At 40.4% G+C, this 23,087-nt stretch overlaps 1 protein-coding gene across 1 annotated transcript in view; it reads left to right on the top strand.

Annotated features, from left to right (window-relative positions):
- Positions 1 to 10,228: 10,228 nt before the first annotated feature.
- Positions 10,229 to 23,087, top strand: part of LOC126159769 (glutamate receptor 1-like) — a 108,621-nt gene continuing 95,762 nt past the window's right edge. The window contains exon 1 of the mRNA XM_049916574.1: positions 10,229 to 10,500. Within this exon, the coding sequence (XP_049772531.1) occupies positions 10,229 to 10,500 (272 nt within the window). The remainder of the gene's footprint in view (positions 10,501 to 23,087) is intronic.

Genomic DNA, 23,087 nt, shown 5'->3' with positions numbered 1-23,087 from the left:
CGGAGAAATCGTTTGACGATGTCAGTGCTTGCGAAAGATTTAAACTTCGCTCCTACACCTTCTTCATCTCCTTTAATGGATCTCATCAGTTCTATTGAGGAGGCTATTAGATCTTTTTCCGCGGATTCTGCAGACGAAATTCGACGGATTCAAAAATGGTTCAAATGGCTCTGAGCACTATGGGCCTTAACATCTGTGGTCATCAGTCCCCTAGAAGTTAGAACTACTTAAACCTAACTAACCTACGGACATTACACACATCCATGCCCGGGGCAGGATTCGAACCTGCGACCGTAGCGGTCACGCGATTCCAGACTGTAGCGCCTAGAACCGCACGGCCACACCGGCCGGCAAATTCGAAAGGAATCGTGTCGTACCTTGCTGAAATGTGCGCCGCAACGAAGCAACATCTCTCCAGCGGAAAGAGCTGCTCTTCGCAACCTCCGAGAAGATATTGGTACGGTCTTACTCCCTGCTGAAAAGGGTTATGCTACGGTCCTTTTGACAAGGGAAGCCTACAACGAGAAGATATACAGTCAACTAATTGATCCTATATACCGCAAAATTGATAAGGGCCCAAAGAGTCGTATATCCAGAAAAACTACTTCTCTTTTGAACGATAGTTCTTTACCTAAACAAGTTAACAAGAGGCTGAGACCACACAATGCTCTTCCACCAAGACTGTATGGGCAGCCCAAGATTCACAAGGGTGGCGTTCCACTACGATTCTACATCTACATCTGTTTTCCAGATGTCTGTGATGATTTGAGTAAGCTCCTCATGTGTATTTGGGCCTATGTTCTTCAATAGTTCTGCATCTATACCATCTTCTCCAGATCCCTTGTTATTCTCGAGTATGAAGATGTGCTTATGGATTTCTTCTTTGGTAGGTGGTGGAGATTCCGGGTTTACTTGTGCAGGAGTCTCTTCGTGCCATCTTGATGTGGGCTCCTGGCAATTGAGTATTTCTGAGAAATATCGAGCCAATTCTCTGCAATTATCTTGGCTGGCCAGCGCGAGTTTGCCGTCTGTTTTTCGGAAACAAAAGTTCTGAGGGATGTATCCTTGAATTCTCCTGCGAGCGCCCTATAAAAGTCTTGAGTATTATGACCTCGGAAGTCTTTTCTATCAAGTCCAACTGGTTCTTCATGTGCCTCCTCTTTGTTTGTCTGATAATTTTTGAGGCTACCTTTCTGATCTGAAGTTAATGTTGTTGAGTCTCTAGTGACATCATAGAGATGTATTTCTGGAAAGTACTCTTTAGTTCTTCCAGTGCTTCTTCACATGTGGAGTCACATAACGAGCGTTTCGTATTCTTCTTCACTGGTACAGCCTCTCTGGCTCTCTTGATTATCTTGTTACGGAATTGATGCCAGGTGCCTGAATTTTCCTTTTCCCATTCTTCTTTTATGTTGCATTCTTTGATCTTTTTGGTGTCGAATTTTTGGAGATGAATTTTCTTGTGGTGGATTCTTTTCGGAGTAAATTTCACTTTGATTCGCACTAGATAGTGGTCAGAGAAAATGTTGGTTCCTCTTCGGACTTGCACGTCATGAATTTCCTTCTGTGATGGGCGTGTGATGGCGACGTGGTCGGTGTGATACTCTCCGAGAGACTGTATACGAGACCTCCAAGTCTTCTGTTTACGAGGATGTTTCCTCAGGGAGGTGGACATTATTTTCAGATTGTCTGTTGACACAGTTCAATGAGTCTCATTCCATTCTTGTTGGTGAATTTATGGGCCGGGAATTTGCCTACGGTCTTTTTGTATTCCTTTCCTCTGCCAATCTGGGCATTGAAGTTTCCTAATAATATCTTTATGTCTTGTTTGGTGACTAACGCCGTAATCTTCTCGACTTTAGACCAGAACTTCTCTACCGTCTGAAGATCTCTCTCATTTCCAATGTTCGTGGGTGCATGTACATTCATTAATGTGTATTTATGTTTGCGCATAATATGCGCATTGTCATTAGTCTGTTACTTACGGGTGCGCCTTCTTTAACCAAATCAACTATTGTGAACGACAAATGCAATACCCAAGAGTGGGGTGCCACCTCTTCCTATTCGTTTATCGGTTTTACTTTTGAAGATACGGTAATTACCATAGTCTAGTGAGTTTTCATCTGTAATGCGTCTTTCCTGAAGAGCTAGTATCTGTACCTTTCGTCGATCTAAATCTGATGTTAAGATGTGTAGTTTACCTGGTTGTCGTAAGGTGTTGATGTTTAAGGTCCCGATGTAACTGGTTCTCTATGATGGTAGTTTGCAGAGAACTCCGACTTTATCTGTGATCGTGGTAGCCCAGGTCCTCCAGAATCCGAAGACTTAGTTGCCGTCCGTTGACGGGTGGATTAGTTAACACCTGGGGTAATTCTGTTGTTACTCTCACGAATCATAATTGTTTGTAATCGAAGCTTTGTCCTGCGTTCCCACTGTCATTTTAGGACCAGATGTTGATAGTTCTTGGAACGTAAGGTGTGCAGCCGTACCTACTAGGTAAACAGTTGCAGATCGGGAATTGGTTCTCCCGCCCTATCTGCCGTTGAGACATATGTCCTCTTCCTCTTCTGCCATTAAAGCCGTTGACCATTTTCGGTTCAACCTAGTTCATTCGCGGGTACTTATTTGGCTACGCCTTATTCACATCTACCCTGCATACCTACAGGAGATTCCCCAATCAGCCATTGGGACGCGCCGTGTCGGGGTTGAGGGACCCCATCCCAAGGTCTCACGTAGGGTTATGTCTATCCCCAAGCAAGCTAATCGGGCACGGTATATATATATATATATATATATATATATATATATATATATATATATATATATACTGAATAATGTGAATCTTGTGCCAAGTTCAAAAGCATCTCAAAAGTCGTTATTATCTACCAAATGTATTCATGTCAAATAGTGTATCATCACCTCATCTAGAAACACGTAATAGATGTGACTTATAATATTTAGACATCTGCATTATTTATCAAAGACATATAACTACCAAAATTCTCCCTTATCAATAAAATTCATGTCTCTCTGTTTCATACAACACTGAAAAAATGATTATTTCCTATACTGTATTGCCTCATCAGTAAATTTCATGACTGTGTTTTATCTCTCACAAAAAAATGTGAAATACTACACTGCCTCATCAATAAATTTCATCTCTCTCTGCAATGATTATTATCTGTAACAGTAGAAATAACATGTTGTTAAAATACTTCCTAAGCAGGCAGATGACACTTGATTACAAGCCTAAAGCCTAAGGCCTAAATGACGCTATGCTCAAATACCAATATTTTGATGAAGGCAGTGACTTTCACGATTGGACCTGTGGCCAATGAGCTCAAAAAACGTACGGATTGTATTTCATTTCGTTTCCGCATTCAGCTAATAAATAATACTGAACTACTACGTAATATTGAAGTATAATTATAATACTCCAAATATGAGATGTAAACAAACGACATATCCTAAGCTTCCACACAGAGCACAGTATTCTATAGGCCTCTAAAAATCAAACTGGTATATTGGCACCATCTAGGACTGTGATGTCATACTGTCAAAGTCATCGCAACATATGATGTAGTAGATAGGGTATTGACATTAATACGTGATGTCATGAATCTGCCTTAACACTATGCTTTACAACTCTTTACCTGCTGCCATCAACATGTCCCTGCTTTCTGACTAATCGAATCTGCCTGTTGATATCAGGCTAAAATTGCCAGAACAAAGCTGTTACAATGTGTGGAGCAATTTACTACCGTTTTTCTATAACAGGAACAATCTTTTATAATTTTGCTGTAAGTTAATGATGTATGGGGCAATTTGTTACAGTTTCATTCGTTTCTTATCTGTAACCCAACACAAAATGAGGGAAACTCACTAACAACAGACATTGCACATAAATGCTGCCAGCTTCTGGCGTTACGATGCAGTTTTAAGATCGAGTAGTTGACACACACTGCACGTACACACTGTCAGCTTCAAGTAGTACAAAACTATCTAAAATCTAATAGCTGACGACGCCCACTACAAGAATACCAACATCCAATAGCCACTGATTTCAGGAACTCAAGTCATCTTACCTCAACAGAGCCACAATAACTGCTGTGCAACTGGTAGAGCTCACACAAACAAACCTTCTCTCAGTTTGCAGCCAAATTGCCTGGCTAGACTATAGCAGTGCACATATCCTTAGCGATAAGTTACAGCTGTTTATGGATAATGGCGACCAGGAGCTCACCTTGTACAAATTTAATGGTTTTGACGTAAACTCCAGTCATTGGTCCGTAACATAGGGCTCTGAGCTAGAAAGTCACAGTTGAAAACTGTTTGAAACTGAAATAGGCTTATAAGGGCTTACACCTTCGGCTTGCTTTCTTTGGATCGTCCAGGCACAATAACTGGATTTTTATGCACTTCTTTAACTATTTCATTACCTTTCTTATTTCCCATGAAATGAATCACAATACCAAATAAATTTATCAAAGAGTTGTACCACAGAGATGATTCTTCCTAAAGCGCCAAAGAACCTGGTATAGGCACACGTATTTAAATAAAAATAATCCTGAGTTAATAACGATCATCAAAACGGATACAAGGATTAGTGAACACACGGTTGTCCTAGCGAGACTGAATATTGTAATCCCCAAATCCTCCAAAAATAAACGAATAATATACTGATTCCAAAAAGCAGATAAAAATTCACTTGACGCCATCCTGAGAGACAATCTCCACACCTTGCAAATTAATGATATAAGTGTAGACCAGATGTGGCTCGAATTCAGAGAAATATTATCGGCAGCAGTTGTGAGATTTATACCAAATAAATTACCAAGCGACGGTGCTGATACTCCATGGTACACAAAACGCTTCAGAACACTGTTGCAGAAACAACGAAACAAACATACCAAATTTAAACAGACGCAAAATCCCCAAGATTGGTGATCTTTTACATAAGATCAAAATTTATCGCGGACTTAAATGCGGGACGCTTATAACAGTTTCCACAATGAAACGTCGTCTCGAAATCTGGCAGAAAATGCAATGAGATTCTGGTTGTATGTGAGGTATGTTAGCAGCAAGAAGCAATCAATGCTTTCTCTGCGCAATATCACTAGAGATACTATCGAAGACAGTGCTACCAAAGCAGAGTTACTAAACACAACCTTCCGAAAGGCCTTCACAAAAGAAGCGTAGTAAATATTCCAGAATTCGAATCAAGAACAGCTGCCAACATGAGTAACGTATAAGTAAATATCCTCGGAGTAGTGAAGCAACTTCAATCATTTAATATAAGCAAGTCTTCTGGTCCAGAATGTATACCAATTAGGTTCCTTTCGCAGTATGGTGATGCATTACCTCCATACTTAACAATCATGTACAACCGTTCGCTCGACGAAAGATCCATACCCAAAGACTAGAAAGTTGCACAGGTCACACCAATATTCAAGAGAGGTAGTAAGAGTAATCCATTAAATTATAGGCCCATATAGTTAACGTCGATATGCAGCAGGATTTTAGAACATATATTGTGTTCAAACATTATAAATTACCTTGAAGGAAACTGCCTATTGACACACAGTCCACATGGGATTAGGAAACTTCGTTCTTGTGACACAACCAGCTCTTTATTCGCATGGAGTGTAGAGTGCTATTGACAAGTGATTTCAGATTGATTCCGTATTTCTGGATTTCCAAAGGGCTTTTGACACTGTACCACACAAGCGTTCTTTGCGTTCTTATGGAATATCGTCTCTGTTACGTGAATAGATTTGTGACTTCCTGTCAGAGAGATCAGAGTTCTTAGTAATTGACGGAAAGTCATCGACTAAAACAGTGATTTCTGGCGTTCCCGAAGGTAGTGTTCAGGCCCTTTGCTGTGCCTGATCTACACAAACGATCTGGGAGACAATCTGAGCAGCCGTCTTAGGTTGTTCGCAGATGAAACTGTCATTTATCGACTAATACATTCATCAGAAGGTCAAAACAAATTGCAAAACGATTTAGGAAAGATATCTGTATGGTGCGAAAATTGGCAGTTGACACTAAATAACGAAATGTGAGAGGTCATCCATATGAGTGCTAAAAGGAATCCGTTAAACGTCGGTTACTCGATAAATCAGTCAAATATAAAGGCCATAGATTCAACTAAATACTTAAGAATTGCAATTACGAACAACATAAATTGGAAGGAACACATAGAAAATGTTGTGGGGAAGGCTAACCAAAGACTGCGTATTATTGCAGGACACTTAGAAAATGTAACAGATCTAATAACGAGACCTCCTACACTACGCTTGTCGTCCCCTTTTAGAATACTGCTGGGCGGTGTAGGAGCCCTACTAGATATGACTGACGGAGTACATCGAGAAAGTTCAAAGAAGGACAGCAGGTTTTTTATTGTCGTCAAATTTGGGAGAAAGTGTAACTGAAATGATACAGGATTGGGGCTGGACATCATAAAAAGAAAGATTTTTTTCGTTGCGATGGAATCTTCTCACGAAATTCCAATCACCAACTTTCTCCTCCGAATGCGAAAATATTTTTTTGACACCAACCTACATAAGGAGAAACGATCATCAAGATAAAATAAGAGAAATAAGAGCTCGCATGGAAAGATATAGATGTCCGTTCTTTATAGGAATAATAAAGAATTGTGAAAGAGGTTCGATGCACCCTGTGTCAGGCCCTTAAATGTGATTTGCAGAGTATCCATGTAGATGTAGATGTAAACAGGCAGAATACGGCAGTGCGGTCGACAACGCCAGTATAAGACAAGTGCCTGGGACACAGCATCTCCGGGAACTTTCCTGTACGACCATTTAACGAGTATACCGTGACTATCAGGAATCCCGTAAAACATCAAATCACCGACATCGCTGCGGCTGGAAAAAGATCCTGCAACGACGACTGAAGAGACTCGTTCAACATGACAGAAGTGCACCCCTTCCGCAAATTTCTCCTTTTTTCAATGTTGGGCCCTCAACAAGTGTCAGCGTGCGAATCATTCAACGAAGCATCATCGATATGGGCTTTAGGAACCGAAGGCCTACTCGTGTACCCAAGCTGACTGCACGACACAAAGATTTACGCCTCGCCTGGGCCGTCAACACCTACATTTTACTGTTGATGACTGGAAACATGTTTCCTGGTAGAACGGGTCTCGTTTAAAATTATATCGAGCAAATGGATGTGTACGGATATGAACACAACCCAATGAATCCATGGACCCTGAACGTCAGCAGCGGACTGTTCAAACTGGCAGAGGTTCTGTAATGGTGTCGGGCGTGTGCTGTTGGTGTGCTATGGGATCCTCGATATTCTAGATACGTCTTTGACAGGTGACACATACCTAAGCATCCTGTCTGATCACTTGTGTTCATGTCTGTTGTGCGTTCCGACGGACTTGGGCAATTCCAGCAGGACAATGCGACACCCCACACGTCCATAATTGCTACATAGTGGCTGCAGGAACACTCTTCTGAGTTTAAACACTTCCACTGGCCACCAAACTCCCCAGACATAAACATTATTTAGCGTATCTGGGTTGTCTTGCGCGTGCTGTTCAGAAGAGATCTCAACCCCTTCGTACTCTTACGGATTCATGACAGCCCATCAGGATTCATGGTGTCAGTTCCCTCCAGCACTACTTCACACATTAGTCGACTCCATATTACGTCGTATTGCGGCACTTCTGCGTGCCGGCGGTGGATTTCCACGACATTAGCAGGTGTACCAGTTTCTATTATGAACAGACTTAGCTGAACATGAACACAGGGCTAGTAAACCGAATTCCAAATGAGTACGCATAAAGATAATTCTTATATTTAACTGCTTGAGCATAAAATCATGTTAATAAACATGCAGTAGTAACAAATTTCGTTTATTGTATTAAGCCTACATGCCATTTCTCTATTGTTAATCTCTATTGCCACATTGTAAGCGTCTACTGTAATGTACCTTGGGCCATGATAATGGTGCTGTCAGCAAATGCCTCCAGCTACAATTTTCCTCCAATTTCAATAAATAGTTAGCGTAAAGTAAAATAATAATATGGGGGGTAAATTCACAGCGTTGTTATTAAGATTAATGTCCATCATACTCATTAACTCCATCATAATTATTAACCATTTACGTTTAATTTTATTTATGCATGTATAGCTTGAATATAACTGAATTAATAACTGTAAAAGTTACGTTTACGTGAAAAAAGTATTACTTATGTATGAACCTGAAATAATTGCTCCTCAGTTCTGCTGCTCTGTTACAATAGCTGGCTATTCTCGTATCATAGTAGACAACTTGTGTGAAAAAGTCTGAAGTTAGAGAGAAAGATCAGAGTTGTAAGATTTACACTAGGTACGTGCCAGCGCAAGTTAAGAGCCTCTCCTCTACAAAACTATGCATTTGACTAGGAAGACATACAGAGCAGAGAAACACACATTATGAAAACGTTTTCATTAAATGAAACCTACTGGAAATAATCGTTGCATTGTACTGATGGATGAAAATCTTGAAACTTCACCTTTGGAGGGAAACAAAGCATAACATATAGTGAGAAGACTGGCGTGAAATACGAAGGATCTGAAAATAATTTGAATGTCGCAGTATAAAACCATTTTACTGAGAGTTAAAACTGAAGAACCCTCAGATAAAATATAGAACGAAAAGGATACGAAAATATTTGACAGAATATAAAAATTAACCTAAACTGTAAGAATTTTGATAAACTATGACAGCCGAATATATCGCAATTTAACAACGTGGGAGCGAAGTGTTGCAGGAAGTACGACATCCGCTTGCCGCTGTACAGGTATACCTGACAGCCAGCTACATAAGTGGTTAGCGCCGTTTATTTCGTTATCGGCGTTGCCGCTGCTCTCATATTCGGTAGGCACTCTTTTAGACTTTTGGATGTCTCTCCACGCGACTTTTCTACTTACTTGCATTTTACAAATTTCCTAGCATATTTACAAATCATATGATACGACATTTTCGAAAATATTGTAATTTTCAATTAAATCCGATTTTCACTTATATTCAGCCAACAATTTTATTGTTGAGCTTTAGATCCCAGTAGTATTCTTCACGCTCTTCACAATGGCACACGATTGAATGTCCTAAATGCCCTAGCTAAACGCGTTTCCACGCTACACTTATTTTTAAGTTTACTCAAAGGTAAGTCGTAACAATCATGCGCATCCGCATGCGCCTGCGCTGGTACGATGACGTCACAGACAAAACAAACGTTGGGCAACAAACACGTTCAGACATGATCCATCCGTTGCGGTCTCAATCACTGTTTACTCATTATTAGTCTCGTAGTTATCAGCGATTCAAATCTGACGGTAGTTAGTCACACAAAAAAGTTCGACAACAAGCGAATAGACATTTTCAACTCAAAAGTCCGTTGACCAGGGATGAAGAGCTACAGATGTATAATTTACTTTTGAATGCTGCCATCTCGACACGGTGCTTTGAGGTTATCATCTCGACTAAAAGCGGTCATTTGCTTTGATCTGGAATTCACAGTGGAAACGAAATATTTAACATCTGCCTGGAACGTGAGGGTAAGTACCGGAAGAGGTAATATTTTAAAACGACGTCGGATGATTGCCTGACACGAGTCATTACTTATATTTCAGAATGAGACTTTTGATCTATATATAAATCGTGCAAAATATTGTTTGATGACCAAGTTGTGAGTTCGGTCTATTTTTTGCGTGAAAGGTAAAGGAAACGTAGTTCCAATTAGCTCGGGAGGACGATTTAAATATTTCATGGTATTTGCCTCATATATAGGGTTGTACGGTGCCCGAGAACACGCATTTAAACGGCATCAGATGTACCACACAGACAACAGACAGGAGTGAGCCAGATGTTGAGTTAATTTATACCGAAATATTACTTTGGCGACTGGTAATTCCCTCAGCGAAAACAGAAAATTGGTGTAGTTAGAGGTGTTTTTTACCAGGATAGGTTTTCCCTGTCGCTACAGGCAATGCGTTCCTTTCTTATGGTGGCCACATTAGTAATTTCTCTGTGCGATGGACTTATGATACCGCAGAACGACGATCTTAGCTCTTTTAATGGTTTGATACAAAACATGGGGTCCAGAATACTATTGAAGGAATTTGAGGATTATAAATGTGTAATTGCGTTGTCAGATGTTCCAGAGGGTTTAGCGTACTTAAATTTGTGGTTTCCCACAGCAGTACTAATATCGATGGCCAGTGGAGAAGTTCCTGTGGAGCGCCTTTTGGTGTCCGCCCTGGACGCCGACTGCCGAGGATTGGTGGTTCGATGTCGTGACGCAGCAGCTTGCGTCGACGCGTTCCTCAAGGCGTCCAAATTGGCAATCACGCGAGTGCATCGTCGCTTACTGGTACTGCCGGCAGCTCAGTTTCCACACGTTAATGTATCTGCGATCTTCGCTCTCCGCAACATCGACCTTGTTCCCGACATTCTAGTGGCTAGAATGGCGGATAATGATGGCAGGTAAGACGCAGATATATTTCACAGCTACTTCCTTTCACCCAGACGGTGTTAGATTGTCTTGAGATTTCTTTTTTTATACAGGGGATTTCAATATCTGCTCAGTAAGCTCCTTTTTCCTTTTAAATTAATCCTATCTTGCAGCACATGTCATACATTTTGCCTTTCCCATTGTTTCATGCTTTGAAGCAATACAGTGATGGCTGGGTGTTGTGTGCTGTCCTTAGGTTAGTTAGGTTTAAGTAGTTCTAAGTTCTAGGGGACTGATGACCATAGATGTTAAGTCCCATAGTGCTCAGAGCCATTTGAACCATTTTTGAAGCAATACAGGGTGCTTTCACGGATGAAAGTATTGTTAATTCTCAACAAAAAATTTGAGAAGGACATATGACCTTTCCGTAACCATATCCGACATATAGCTGTTTGAAAATCACGGGCGTCAGTCACATGTCCTTCTTCACGAGCTTCCTCATGTGAATACAACCAAATCGACAGTACCCTATGTAGTGTTGTCTTTACTGACAGTTTCAATGATGACCAACTCATCGGTGTACCTGTTTTAGACAACCATTTCAGTGGAGTGCAGTATTGTGATCCCTTGCAAAATCTGTTACCAGAGTACTTGCAGGATATGCCTTTGGCCACACAACGTCGTATGTACTTTCAGCACGACGGAGGTTCTGCACAGCCCGCACGGCCAGTGACACAGTAACTCGCTAAGACGTGTCCTGTGCATTGGATCTGTCTCCGTGGAGTTTTTTCTTGGTCACCGAGGGCAGCCGATCTTTATTATATTACTCTTTGTGGGCTTGGCTTAAGAGACAAGTCTATAAAACAGAACGTAAGAATTTCTCACTCGTGTATTACATGTACGTGTTCAAGTAATGGACTGTATGACTGAATTCAGAACAGCAATACAGCAGCTGTCTACAAGAGCAGAAAAATGCATTGTTGTTGACGGTCGGCTTTTTGAACATCTTTTGTGAGGAAATTGGGATAATGAAGCGGAACATTAGATCACAACGTTTCATTTGCTACCACCTTCATTTGTTCTGTTCATCAGTGCTGTCATTAGCTTCCTCGGAAACTCCACGCATTTGCCTGACCTGGTCCCAGGGGAAAATATTAGCATTAATGACCTACCCTAGGCACACATATTTGGTGGTACGAACCAACCAGAAGGTGTATGACTTGTAATAATTATAGTTATTAGTCTTCAAATTACGTAAATACTGGTATAATGTTGTTCAGTACACTGGCCTATGTGAGCCATAGAAATATTTGCAATCATACCCATTACATCCTATATATTTCTACGATAAATTACGACAGTTAAGTTCTTTTATCAGAAGTAACCCCTAAACTCATAACATGAACTGAACGTTGTTTCCTGACACAATATACTATATGTCCACTACAGTTTCCATACTGTCACTGAATTTTATTAAAGAACATTTTTCAGTATCTGTGCTTCCCGCTTTGATGCTTGAACTGACATGTGTAACTTCGACTGAAATGAACCACGTTGAACGAAAATGCTACATGTATTCTATAAATATGTTAAATTTGAAGTACAAATATGCCCATTTGTACGTTCCTGGAAAGTAACGTATAATCTGGGAACTATATTATCCGACTTAGATGGATAAAGGATACTGCAAGGTTTATAACTTCTTTGCACCCACAAAGATATAATGCGGTCTGACGTTACTGCAGCAATATCAGCTAAAGACATCCTATGCTGTTTTAATTAAATCATTTAGGTAGTTAGGCCGCATCAATACAAGATACTAATACAATTACACCACTGTTTCGACTGTCTTTGCAGCGGTCGAGGGCAACTGAAGAGGACTACTGCAAGACGGTCGAAATACCAGTCATATAATTGTCTTAGTATTTGATTATGACGTGTCCTAACATCGAAAATTATTTTAGTGAAACTAACACTGACCGTGAAAGCCAACAAATTTATTTCTTACATTGTTTCTTTGTATGAACACAGATGAGAATGTCGTGGAGGTACTGAGGTATAAAGTAATTGTGTGACCTGGTAAAATTGCTAGTGTCTGTCAGAGTACAAGAGGCAAAAGAAGACACAGGCTCCATAAATACAGACAGGCGAAGGGTTATGTGAGGTTGTTTATTTGATTCATCAAATATAACAGTAGGTAGACAAGATCTTTGTAAGCTGAAACATTTTCAGAATTTCGCCTCAGAATATTATTATTCAATTTTCGAATTGTGGCATTCACTTTCTGTACACTGCATTCTCTTTTTTTGGGAATTGCAAAAATACCCTGGGAAGGTAAGGTGTTTCCAAATGTGTAAATATGTCGAAATACCAGTCATATACACATGATCTCTACCTAGGAACAAATTCTATTGAAATTAAAAAGTGTCACATTCAAGAAATTCTTATCAATACTGAATTTAATAGTCTGTCTGTTACATTATTACACATCAACAATTAGTAAGTAAAATGAAGTTGGTTACAGGTATTATCAAAAACTGTTTACAAGTTAAATATGTTTTGAAATTGAAGCTATTGAACACTAAGACAAGCTTCCATTTTCTAGATAAATAAAGCTGATAAGATATTAAAGAAAGTAACTTACAAAATCGTATGTTCTGTAGTGTAAGAACTTCTTTTGTTTCAAGATAGTATGATATGATTATCCACACGCTGTACTCATATAAATAGTTTAAAAAATACTTGACTTTTGCTTTCTATAAAACTGTATAACTATATAGCTCCAATCTAAGCAGCTTAATATATTACGCAGCACATAAATGTGTAGACGTCTAAATATTTAGAAATTCTGGAAAAAACATACCTCATATCTAACAACAAAAATAATAGAAAATTTCGCGAACTTCTAATGTTGGTGTTTAGTGCGTGTTGCTGCATATGATTATAAACTCAGCCACTAGATTAATACATCGACCTGGAACCAACATGTGTTCCTAGGCACACTGCCCACAAGGTACAAATCTCTCTTCCACAGTAAGTGAAAGAGTTCATGAGTTTTTGGAGAACACAGAAAGGTACACATGAAAAATATCTTCACTGGGTAGGGATTTATCATTCGCATATGTAGATTGCTTCCAGTTCACCATATGGATGGACATAGTAAGTCTCTAATGGCAAGTAAGCTGAGTTGAAATGAACATAAGATTAAAAAGAACAAATGTAACAGGCATATAATTACCGATTCAATGAGGTTTTCGATAGCTGCAGGAAGAGAGACATTTAATGTGGAAAGTCAGAGCGAAGGATGAAAAGAATAATAGATTTAAAGTTCTGCCGACGATGACGCTATGAAGACGGAACACAAGCTCTGACTGAAGAAAGACTGTAAAATTTATAATTCGTCTCAATTTAAGAAGTGCTTTCGGGGAAATATACTGAGTTATTTAGGATAGTCGTAAGAAATTAAACCCGGACAGCCAGGCAGGGATTTGAATCTTAGTGGTCCTGGATATATTAATGTTGAAATGATTAAAAACGAGGTATTTGAGGCACTAATATAAGATTAACGGTAACCAGTCAATGATGAGCTGAGAGAGGAATGTGAACAACCCTTAAGAAAAATATAACAAGAGAGAGGTTAAATTAAATATTCCAAAGAATGAGTGAAAAATTTCATGATATGGGATGTGACCGCTGGAAAAGAAGTCAAGAGGTTTTCTATAGGACAATTTTGTGAAAGTGACGAATCTGATTTACCCAAAAACATGAGCCACATTATTGCAGAGAGGGAAATAAATCATTTACATTGGTGTAGTTAGCACAGTGTTTGAGATGGTAGCTGCCACCTGCCTTAGAAAAGAGCATGACAAACCTGCCATATAAACAGAGGAATTAATTAATGCAGCATCACGTTTAAGAAAGCCACAGCATGTAGGGGATACTGACTTGTGGCGTGTGTACCCAGAGACTTTTTGTACGAACTCAGAAAACTATTTTACCCTTCGCAGCTTTTCTCCTTACAACATTAAATTCTACTAGCTTCCAGTGACAATGTACGTTCAATTATCATTGTTTTTATCGTGTTACCTGTCAATGTTATACACTACTAATATGTGAATTTTATTTGCAAGGTATCTGCTCGAGAGCAAATTACTGTGTTGAAATTTCAAAGAAACTATCCTCTCTCAGTTACGTATATTGTAGTTAGTATGTGCCTATTATACCAGTAAGGTGGTACCATAAGTATATTTGGTGATTAACAAACCGAACTTCTCAGTAGTTTTGAGTATCATTGCATAAGAAATTATGATTCATTTTCTCCACCCATCCACAATTAATAAAATTAATATGCGTTTGAAGATCCGCTACATCAGAATCTGGGCACCTTCCGAGTGACTGACATTACGAAGCGCAATTTGTCACCACGTGAACACTGACAGGTTTGTAGAGAAGGAGGGAATCCAGCATTATAAGTGAGGGTTAGAGACACAGTTGCACCTCAGTTTTAAATGCTTAGATGCATTTTGTACAAATGGACAGTTTCGACAACTTAAAAAAATGGCTCTGAGCACTATCGGACTTAACAGCTGAGGTCATCAGTCCCCTAGAACTTAGGACTACTTAAACCTGACTAACCTAAGGACAGCACACACATCCACGCCCGAGGCAGGATTAGAACCTGCGACCGTAGCGTTCGACAACTTAGGCCATTACCAAGTGCTGTACGTATCACAATACAGACAGCAATAGAAAATGGCCTGTAAAGCCGAAACTGACCAGTCGTGTAGTATGCAGTAAATAAAAATACCTACATTTAGGAAAAGAAGACGAGATGGAATCAGATCTCTATCTCTCAATAAATTCATGGCTATGGTGCCCCATATGACCAGACTGATCAATGTTATCATTGTTGAAATGGCATAAGGCTACGATATATGGCATAAGTTATGTTATATTGAAAAAATAAAGAAGATATTTTGTAAAAGCAAAGAGGACAAGTGATGGAAAAGAAATGGTAGTAAAATATATAATCTTATTAGCTTCTACTTTCTATGGAATGAAAAAAATTCGAAGTTATACCGGGGAATAACTCGTTTTATTATTTCAGTGGACATCACCCCTCCATCCATTAAACAGACTCTTAACCTTTCACTACAACATTCATTCTGTAGCTTTCTATATTACTTCCATAGTCAAATTGTATAAAGCGTTCAACATAAACTTTTGCAGATCTGAATATCAGTTTAAGCCTGATTTCTACTGCATATATTTCAGATATCTGAGGTGAAATTCAGTGAGTATAGAATCTGGCAAGTCATAGTTAACAAAAGGAAAATAGCTCATTTGGTGCAAAATTTATTTGGATAGTGTCCTAATACTGGTAACAAGCAACAGTAATATATTGCGTGGTCAGTTTGAGAACAGCGGAATGTCACAGAGCTTTGAATCCGTTGGCTCGAAACTTCTTGTGTGGATAAATATGAATTTGTTCTAATACAATTACCATTGTTTATATTTATGATCTGTGGCCTCGATCTATCTATTGGATAGTTTATTGTCCATAAACTCGAATTTCTGGGAAATATAAATCTTCTAACTTGAACTTTTTAGTAAATACTCCCTTACAACTAAGGGAAGTAAGTAAGACAGTATTGGTCAGCAACGATTGGTATATTTTCAAATATGAGTTCATAATAGTAATAATAATAATAATAATAATAAATTACGAAAAGCTGTTAATTAATGAAGTGGAGAGGAGAAGGCAAAATAACTGCTGGAACATCTGAAAAAATCTTCGCTCCCAGCGTGAATGTTGTTAGAGATAGGCAACATTGGTGAAAAGAATTGGGCATATGCGCACTGAGGGTTACATACAAACTTCATTATAGACATTTCATCCATTCCGAGATCGAGGATCTGCCTATCCGGTATCTGCCTATACATGAGATGTATTCGCAACCCAGAATATGGACAACCATGCTGTAGAATGGAATGGTGGCAATGAAAATTTGTACAGGACCGGGACTCAAACCCGGATTTCCCCCTTATCACGGGTGGTCGCCTTACCATTTGGCTATCCGTGTATGACTCACGGCCAGACCAAAACTTCCATATGTCACCAACCAGTCATTAAACAGGAATCTGTCCCAGCGAGAAGATATTGCCTCTTTTGGAACGATGCGAGATGTTGAGTGCTGCGATAGCACAAGGAGACTTCTAACACGCCTCACAGTTGTAATTGAGATTTCAGGCTGTTCAGAGAGGTTTACAGGTTTACAGGTTAGTTTGAACTCTAATCAGAGCGTTTGTTTCACCGTACTTGGTAACCAGGCATTATGTATCTTCATGATGAACATCCCGTGGACAAGCCCGTCTTCCAGTATATAAACAGCTTTTTTCATCTACTACACATATGCGCCATGTTCGACGAACACTCAAAACACTGCATCGCAGATCAAATGGCCCACTGAAACACCTGATCACGGTCACATAGAAAATATTTAGGAATGCTTCGAACAGCGGGTAAGCATAGCAGTCAACACCCCAAAATTCTGTAGCTCTACAAGATCCCATCATCGATGCCTCAAATGGGAGCAGAATACTTGGAGCAGCTTGTTGACCCTCTTCCTTGCCGGAATAGGCCGTCTATCAAGGTTAGAGTCACAATATCTCCTGGGGTGGTCAACTTTTCCTGCAGACGCTTCTTAATAACGTAATACACTCCTCGAAATCGAAATAAGAACACCGTGAATTCATTGTTCCAGGAAGGGGAAACTTTATTGACACATTCCTGGGGTCAGATACATCACATGATCACACTGACAGAACCACAGGCACATAGACACAGGCAACAGAGCATGCACAATGTCGGCACTAGTACAGTGTATATCCACCTTTCGCAGCAATGCAGGCTGCTATTCTCCCATGGAGACGATCGTAGAGACGCTGGATGTAGTCCTGTGGAACGGCTTGCCATGCCATTTCCACCTGGCGCCTCAGTTGGACCAGCGTTCGTGCTGGACGTGCAGACCGCGTGAGACGACGCTTCATCCAGTCCCAAACATGCTCAATGGGGGACAGATCCGGAGATCTTGCTGGCCAGGGTAGTTGACTTACACCTTCTAGAGCACGTTGGGTGGCACGGGATACATGCGGACGTGCATTGTCCTGTTGGAACAGCAAGTTCCCTTGCCGGTCTAGGAATGGTAGAACGATGGGTTCGATGACGGTTTGAATGTATCGTGCACTATTCAGTGTCCCCTCGACGATCACCAGTGGTGTACGGCCAGTGTAGGAGATCGCTCCCCACACCATGATGCCGGGTGTTGGCCCTGTGTGCCTCGGTCGTATGCAGTCCTGGTTGTGGCGCTCACCTGCACGGCGCCAAACACGCATACGACCATCATTGGCACCAAGGCAGAAGCGACTCTCATCGCTGAAGACGACACGTCTCCATTCGTCCCTCCATTCACGCCTGTCGCGACACCACTGGAGGCGGGCTGCACGATGTTGGGGCGTGAGCGGAAGACGGCCTAACGGTGTGCGGGACCGTAGCCCAGCTTCATGGAGACGGTTGCGAATGGTCCTCGCCGATACCCCAGGAGCAACAGTGTCCCTAATTTGCTGGGAAGTGGCGGTGCGGTCCCCTACGGCACTGCGTAGGATCCTACGGTCTTGGCGTGCATCCGTGCGTCGCTGCGGTCCGGTCCCAGGTCGACGGGCACGTGCACCTTCCGCCGACCACTGGCGACAACATCGATGTACTGTGGAGACCTCACGCCCCACGTGTTGAGCAATTCGGCGGTACGTCCACCCGGCCTCCCGCATGCCCACTATACGCCCTCGCTCAAAGTCCGCCAACTGCACATACGGTTCACGTCCACGCTGTCGCGGCATGCTACCAGTGTTAAAGACTGCGATGGAGCTCCGTATGCCACGGCAAACTGGCTGACACTGACGGCGGCGGTGCACAAATGCTGCGCAGCTAGCGCCATTCGACGGCCAACACCGTGGTTCCTGGTGTGTCCGCTGTGCCGTGCGTGTGATCATTGCTTGTACAGCCCTCTCGCAGTGTCTGGAGCAAGTATGGTGGGTCTGACACACCTGTGTCAATGTGTTCTTTTTTCCATTTCCAGGAGTGTATTTGTGTGGTATCAGACTTCGACAAAGTTTCTATATGTCAGACATTTTTACTTTTATTTTATTTATTTTTGGTTTGGTGGTTGTGGAAGTGGGGATGGGTGGCGATGGATCGTCTTTCGACTGGTTTGATGAGGTCCGACACGCCCTCCTACGCCAACCTCTTCCCTTCAAAATACCACTTCCATCGAACGTCTTCAATTATTTCTTGGATATGTTCCAATCTTTGCCTTCACCAACTTCTTCTTTTTTTTAATTTTACAGCTCTCTGGGATAGCATGAAAGTTTTGCTGATGTCTTCACACATATATTATCATGAAATCCTTCTTATTCTCACGATATTCAGCGTAGATCCTCCTCGTTTGTGATCTGTGTTAGCACTCCACTCAATTTTCAATATGTTTCTACAGCAGCACATCTCAGACGCTTCCATTTCTTTCAGTTCTCGTTGCCGACTGTAGGTTGTATAATCCTTCGCTCCATATGAAAATTCCTAGAAATTTATTCCTCATATAAAGCCCTACATTTCGGATTAGTAGACTACTTGTGGCCAGGAATGCCGTCTTTCCCTATGTTAGTGGCTTTTTGTAAGTTGTCCTCGCATCATCCATCCTATGTTTTCTTGCTGCCAAGGTATCAGAATTGCTTTACTTAAGGTACTATGGGCTAACCAACGTCGATGTTAAGTTTGTCGCTAACCTCATTTCTGCCGCACCTCATTACTTCCTACCTTCTGCGGTTTAAACTTAATCCTAATTGTGCACTCATTAGACTGTTCCATTTAACGGGTCCTGATATTCTTTCTTATGTTGACTGAGAATAGCAACGTTATCAACGAATCTTATCAAGTGTTATCCTTTCACGATGAACACTGATACCATTTCTGAGACTTTGTTTGGTTTTTAGAATTGCCTCACCGATCGAACAGTAGGGGCACCAGACTGCTTCACTGTCTTATATTTCTTTTAATCAGAGCCCTAAGTTCTCGTTCTTTCATTCTGATTGTTCCCTCTTGATTGTTGCACACAGTTTATATTAACCGATTTGCTCCTGTAGCTTACGCCTATTTTTCTCAATATTTCAAATACCTTGCACCCTTTTGCATTGTAAAATTCGATTTACATGTCAATAAATCCTATCAATATCTATTGATGTTTCTGATGCGTTGCTTTTCATAAGTAAAAGCGACCTCAGAACTCCCCTTCTGGGCTTTAACTTTCCTGAAGCTAAACTGAGCGCCGTCTAACAAATTGTCAATTGTCTTTTCCATTTTTTGAAGGTAAGGTGATGCTGTGACAGTTTTAGCACTTGCCTACCATTTCTATCTTTGAAATTGTGTGGATGATATTTTACCGAAAGTCTGGTGATAGGCGTCCAGTCGCATAGATTATTCACACCGACTAGAACAGTCGTTTGGTTGCCTCTGCCCCCTAACGATTTTAGTGTTTTCGAACAAATGTTATCTATGACTCTCGTCTTACTTGAATTCAAATTTTTCGTAGCTTAATTCTTGCTGTAACACTGGACATCCTATGTCTTACAGATGGACTCCCGTTTGTTTTTCTATCACGTCATCAAATAAACGCATCTTCACTGTACTCTTGATCTCTCTGCGCTCCTTCCTCTGCATTTAAAAGTGGAATTCCTCTTGCACTCATAATGTCGACGTATGCTCTTTATTTCGTCGAAGGTTGATTTGACTTCTCAGTTTACTGAGTCAGTTTATCACATCTTTCCTGAAAACCCTTTCGCTTTCGCTCAACAGCACATCCTCTTTACTTAGTTTCTAAATGACTTACATTCCAGTAGTCCTTTTTTGTGATAATTTTTATACTTCTTTCTTTCGTAGATCAATTGATTTCTTTTTTCACCCAAGATTTATTCACAGTACCTGTATTTGTTCGTCAAATTGGATTACCATTTTCAGGGAGGACCATACCTAATCGACCTAACTATTTACTACGGTATTCATTATCACAGTATCTACAAAATTAGAAATTTTCAAATGCACTTTGCCATTATTTATGAGTTCAGTATCCAGTTGATTCTTCCTAAAGATTCTCTAAAACTTCACCCTATTCTTCAGTAATACTAAGTCTTTAGTCTACATTCGCTGCTAGGCGTATCTGAAATCCACTACTTGGTTTATCAATCTGTGCCTCACCATGGTGTAATCAACAGGAATCTACCAGTGGTTCCTGGCCTTTTACAATTATAGATTAGTTTGCTGTGGTTTTTTAACAGTATTTTCGCTACCATTAATTCAAATTTATTGCAGTACTAAATTCGTCTTTCCGGTCTCGCATTTCTACTGCGAATCCCATAACCCCCAGTGACTCTGCCTCCTGTTCCGTCCTCTTCTACTGCCCTTGGAACCCCAGTGTTTACTAGATTTTCATCTCCCTTTACGTACTGTATTAGCCGTTGTATGTCCTCATATGCTTTGTCTGTGTCTGTATCTGAAGCTTATGAAATTAGCGTTAGTTTGCTATCGGTGGTGATGAGGATAATCCTACCTCTAAATTGTTGACATTATCTCAATCTCTGCCCTGTCTTTCTGTTCACAACAAACCTTACTCCTGATGCACCATAACTTGCTGCATATGATCATATAGTCTTCTGGTGATATCTTTTTTATATTCTACTTTGCTGAACTACACTATATCTAAACTGAGCCTCTGAACTTCCCTCATCGGATTCTGTAGATTCCAGGCCACTTTCAGACACTTTCAGACACTTTCAGACGTTCCACACTCTGAAACATAAAATTTTCTCATGGTCTCCTCACTATTGGCAGTCACCTCCCACCTCCAAGAGATCCGACTGGTGGACTAGTGCAGGATCTTTTGCCAATGGAGAAATCATCATGAGTCTTTTCCAGTTGCAGACACATGTACTGTGGATATACGTTATGTGTTTCCATTGCCTTCTGCTTCCTCATCACGTTGATCATTGCTAATTTTCCTCCTTTTGGGCGCAATTTTCCACCCTATGGGCAGTAGAGTGCCCCAAATTTCCATCTGCCCTTCCCTCTCTTTGACAAGGCCGCTGGACGGACCAGGGTGACTCGCCGTACTGGGAGTGTACGGCTACCGTTGCCGATGAATTTTATTGAGAATTGAATTATGGCTGGGTTCGAGTCCAGAAGCCACATAATTGTGGACGGTGACCCAACACGCTACCGCTGCTCCACGGTAAGCCTTGATACTACATTTATTTTGCCGCAATAACACTTGAATTATCTTATAGACACCTTAGTAAGAATGATTTTAAACGTTCGTCGTATTTTTATTTCTATGTAATAGAAGAAATCAACTACATTTTAGTTTCATCTTTCCGCATCATTAACAACTTTGTCACATCGTATGTATGGAAGAAACGTTAGTAGATTGGTTCCTGTGTAATTTGTTTGATTTTTTTATTTTTCCGCGTTCGCGACAATAATCTCACTGTGGAAGCCTTGAAAGGATGGAGCATTTAATGTGAAAAATCCAATGAATGTGTATTATTAACAAACAAATGTAATAAACAGCTAGCATGTAGTTTTGTTGTTATCATTAACAGTCGTCTGTTGAACAGTGTTGATGCCACAGGAAACAAAATAATGTTGGCAAAAGAAAGTTAATACTATGCTTCATGTTTAATATATTCAATCTCGTGGCAGGTTAAGACGTTTTTCTGCTGGAACGATAGTTGCTATGAAATTTCTAGCAAAAATGCATTCTCACTGTCATTGTAACGGTAGTAAGGTTAACACCTCCCATCTATCCTTCGCTTACAAATCAATCAGACCTACTTGGTCGAAACAGTTGGAGATTCACCTGTTCCACTCTTGGAGAAAGTTGTTGCCAACGTTTCTTTCGTCTTCCAATGATTTGTTAGCATTTGGTCCATAGGAGAAAGCATTCTGCTATTCTTCCGTGATGTATGCTGTTCTCGTGTGAGTAGCATCTTCCTTTATTTTGTTTATATCTAAATTCTATCTTTAAAATATTCATTTCACACATCGTCGTTTTAAAATATTTTTTACTCTCATGGAGCCTTTCACGGATCAGGAATCTCGAATTTTAGCCGCTTGTCTGACTAACAGTTGTCACTTGGCACCAATGTCTCCTAGCCCTACGTTTTACATAATTACACTAGTACAAGTTTTTCTAGTTGTTTTAAAAATGTCATATCGTTGGTCACACGAAACTAGTTTACCAAGTCGCTGTCGTTTAAAAAGTTAAATTACGATTCAATAAAATGATATGTTTGTCATTTCCTGTTTGCTGATAAAGTTAATTCTGATCATTGATGCATTTGTGAAAAGTGAAGAGCGTCAAAATTATGATGCTAATCCTGCATTTACTTTGAAAGTTAGCAAAAATATAGAAATCAAAACTAAATATCAATCCAAAAAAGTATCAAACATTGTCCACTGGTCTTTAAAAACCACCTCTGGTGGATTAAAAGAATATTCCCTTGTGACGCTTACATT

The sequence above is a fragment of the Schistocerca cancellata genome, chromosome 2 (genome assembly GCF_023864275.1).
Source record: "Schistocerca cancellata isolate TAMUIC-IGC-003103 chromosome 2, iqSchCanc2.1, whole genome shotgun sequence".
NCBI lineage: Eukaryota > Metazoa > Arthropoda > Insecta > Orthoptera > Acrididae > Schistocerca > Schistocerca cancellata.
The sequence above is the reverse complement of the archived record's forward strand: the minus strand, read 5'-3'. Positions and strand labels throughout refer to the sequence as shown.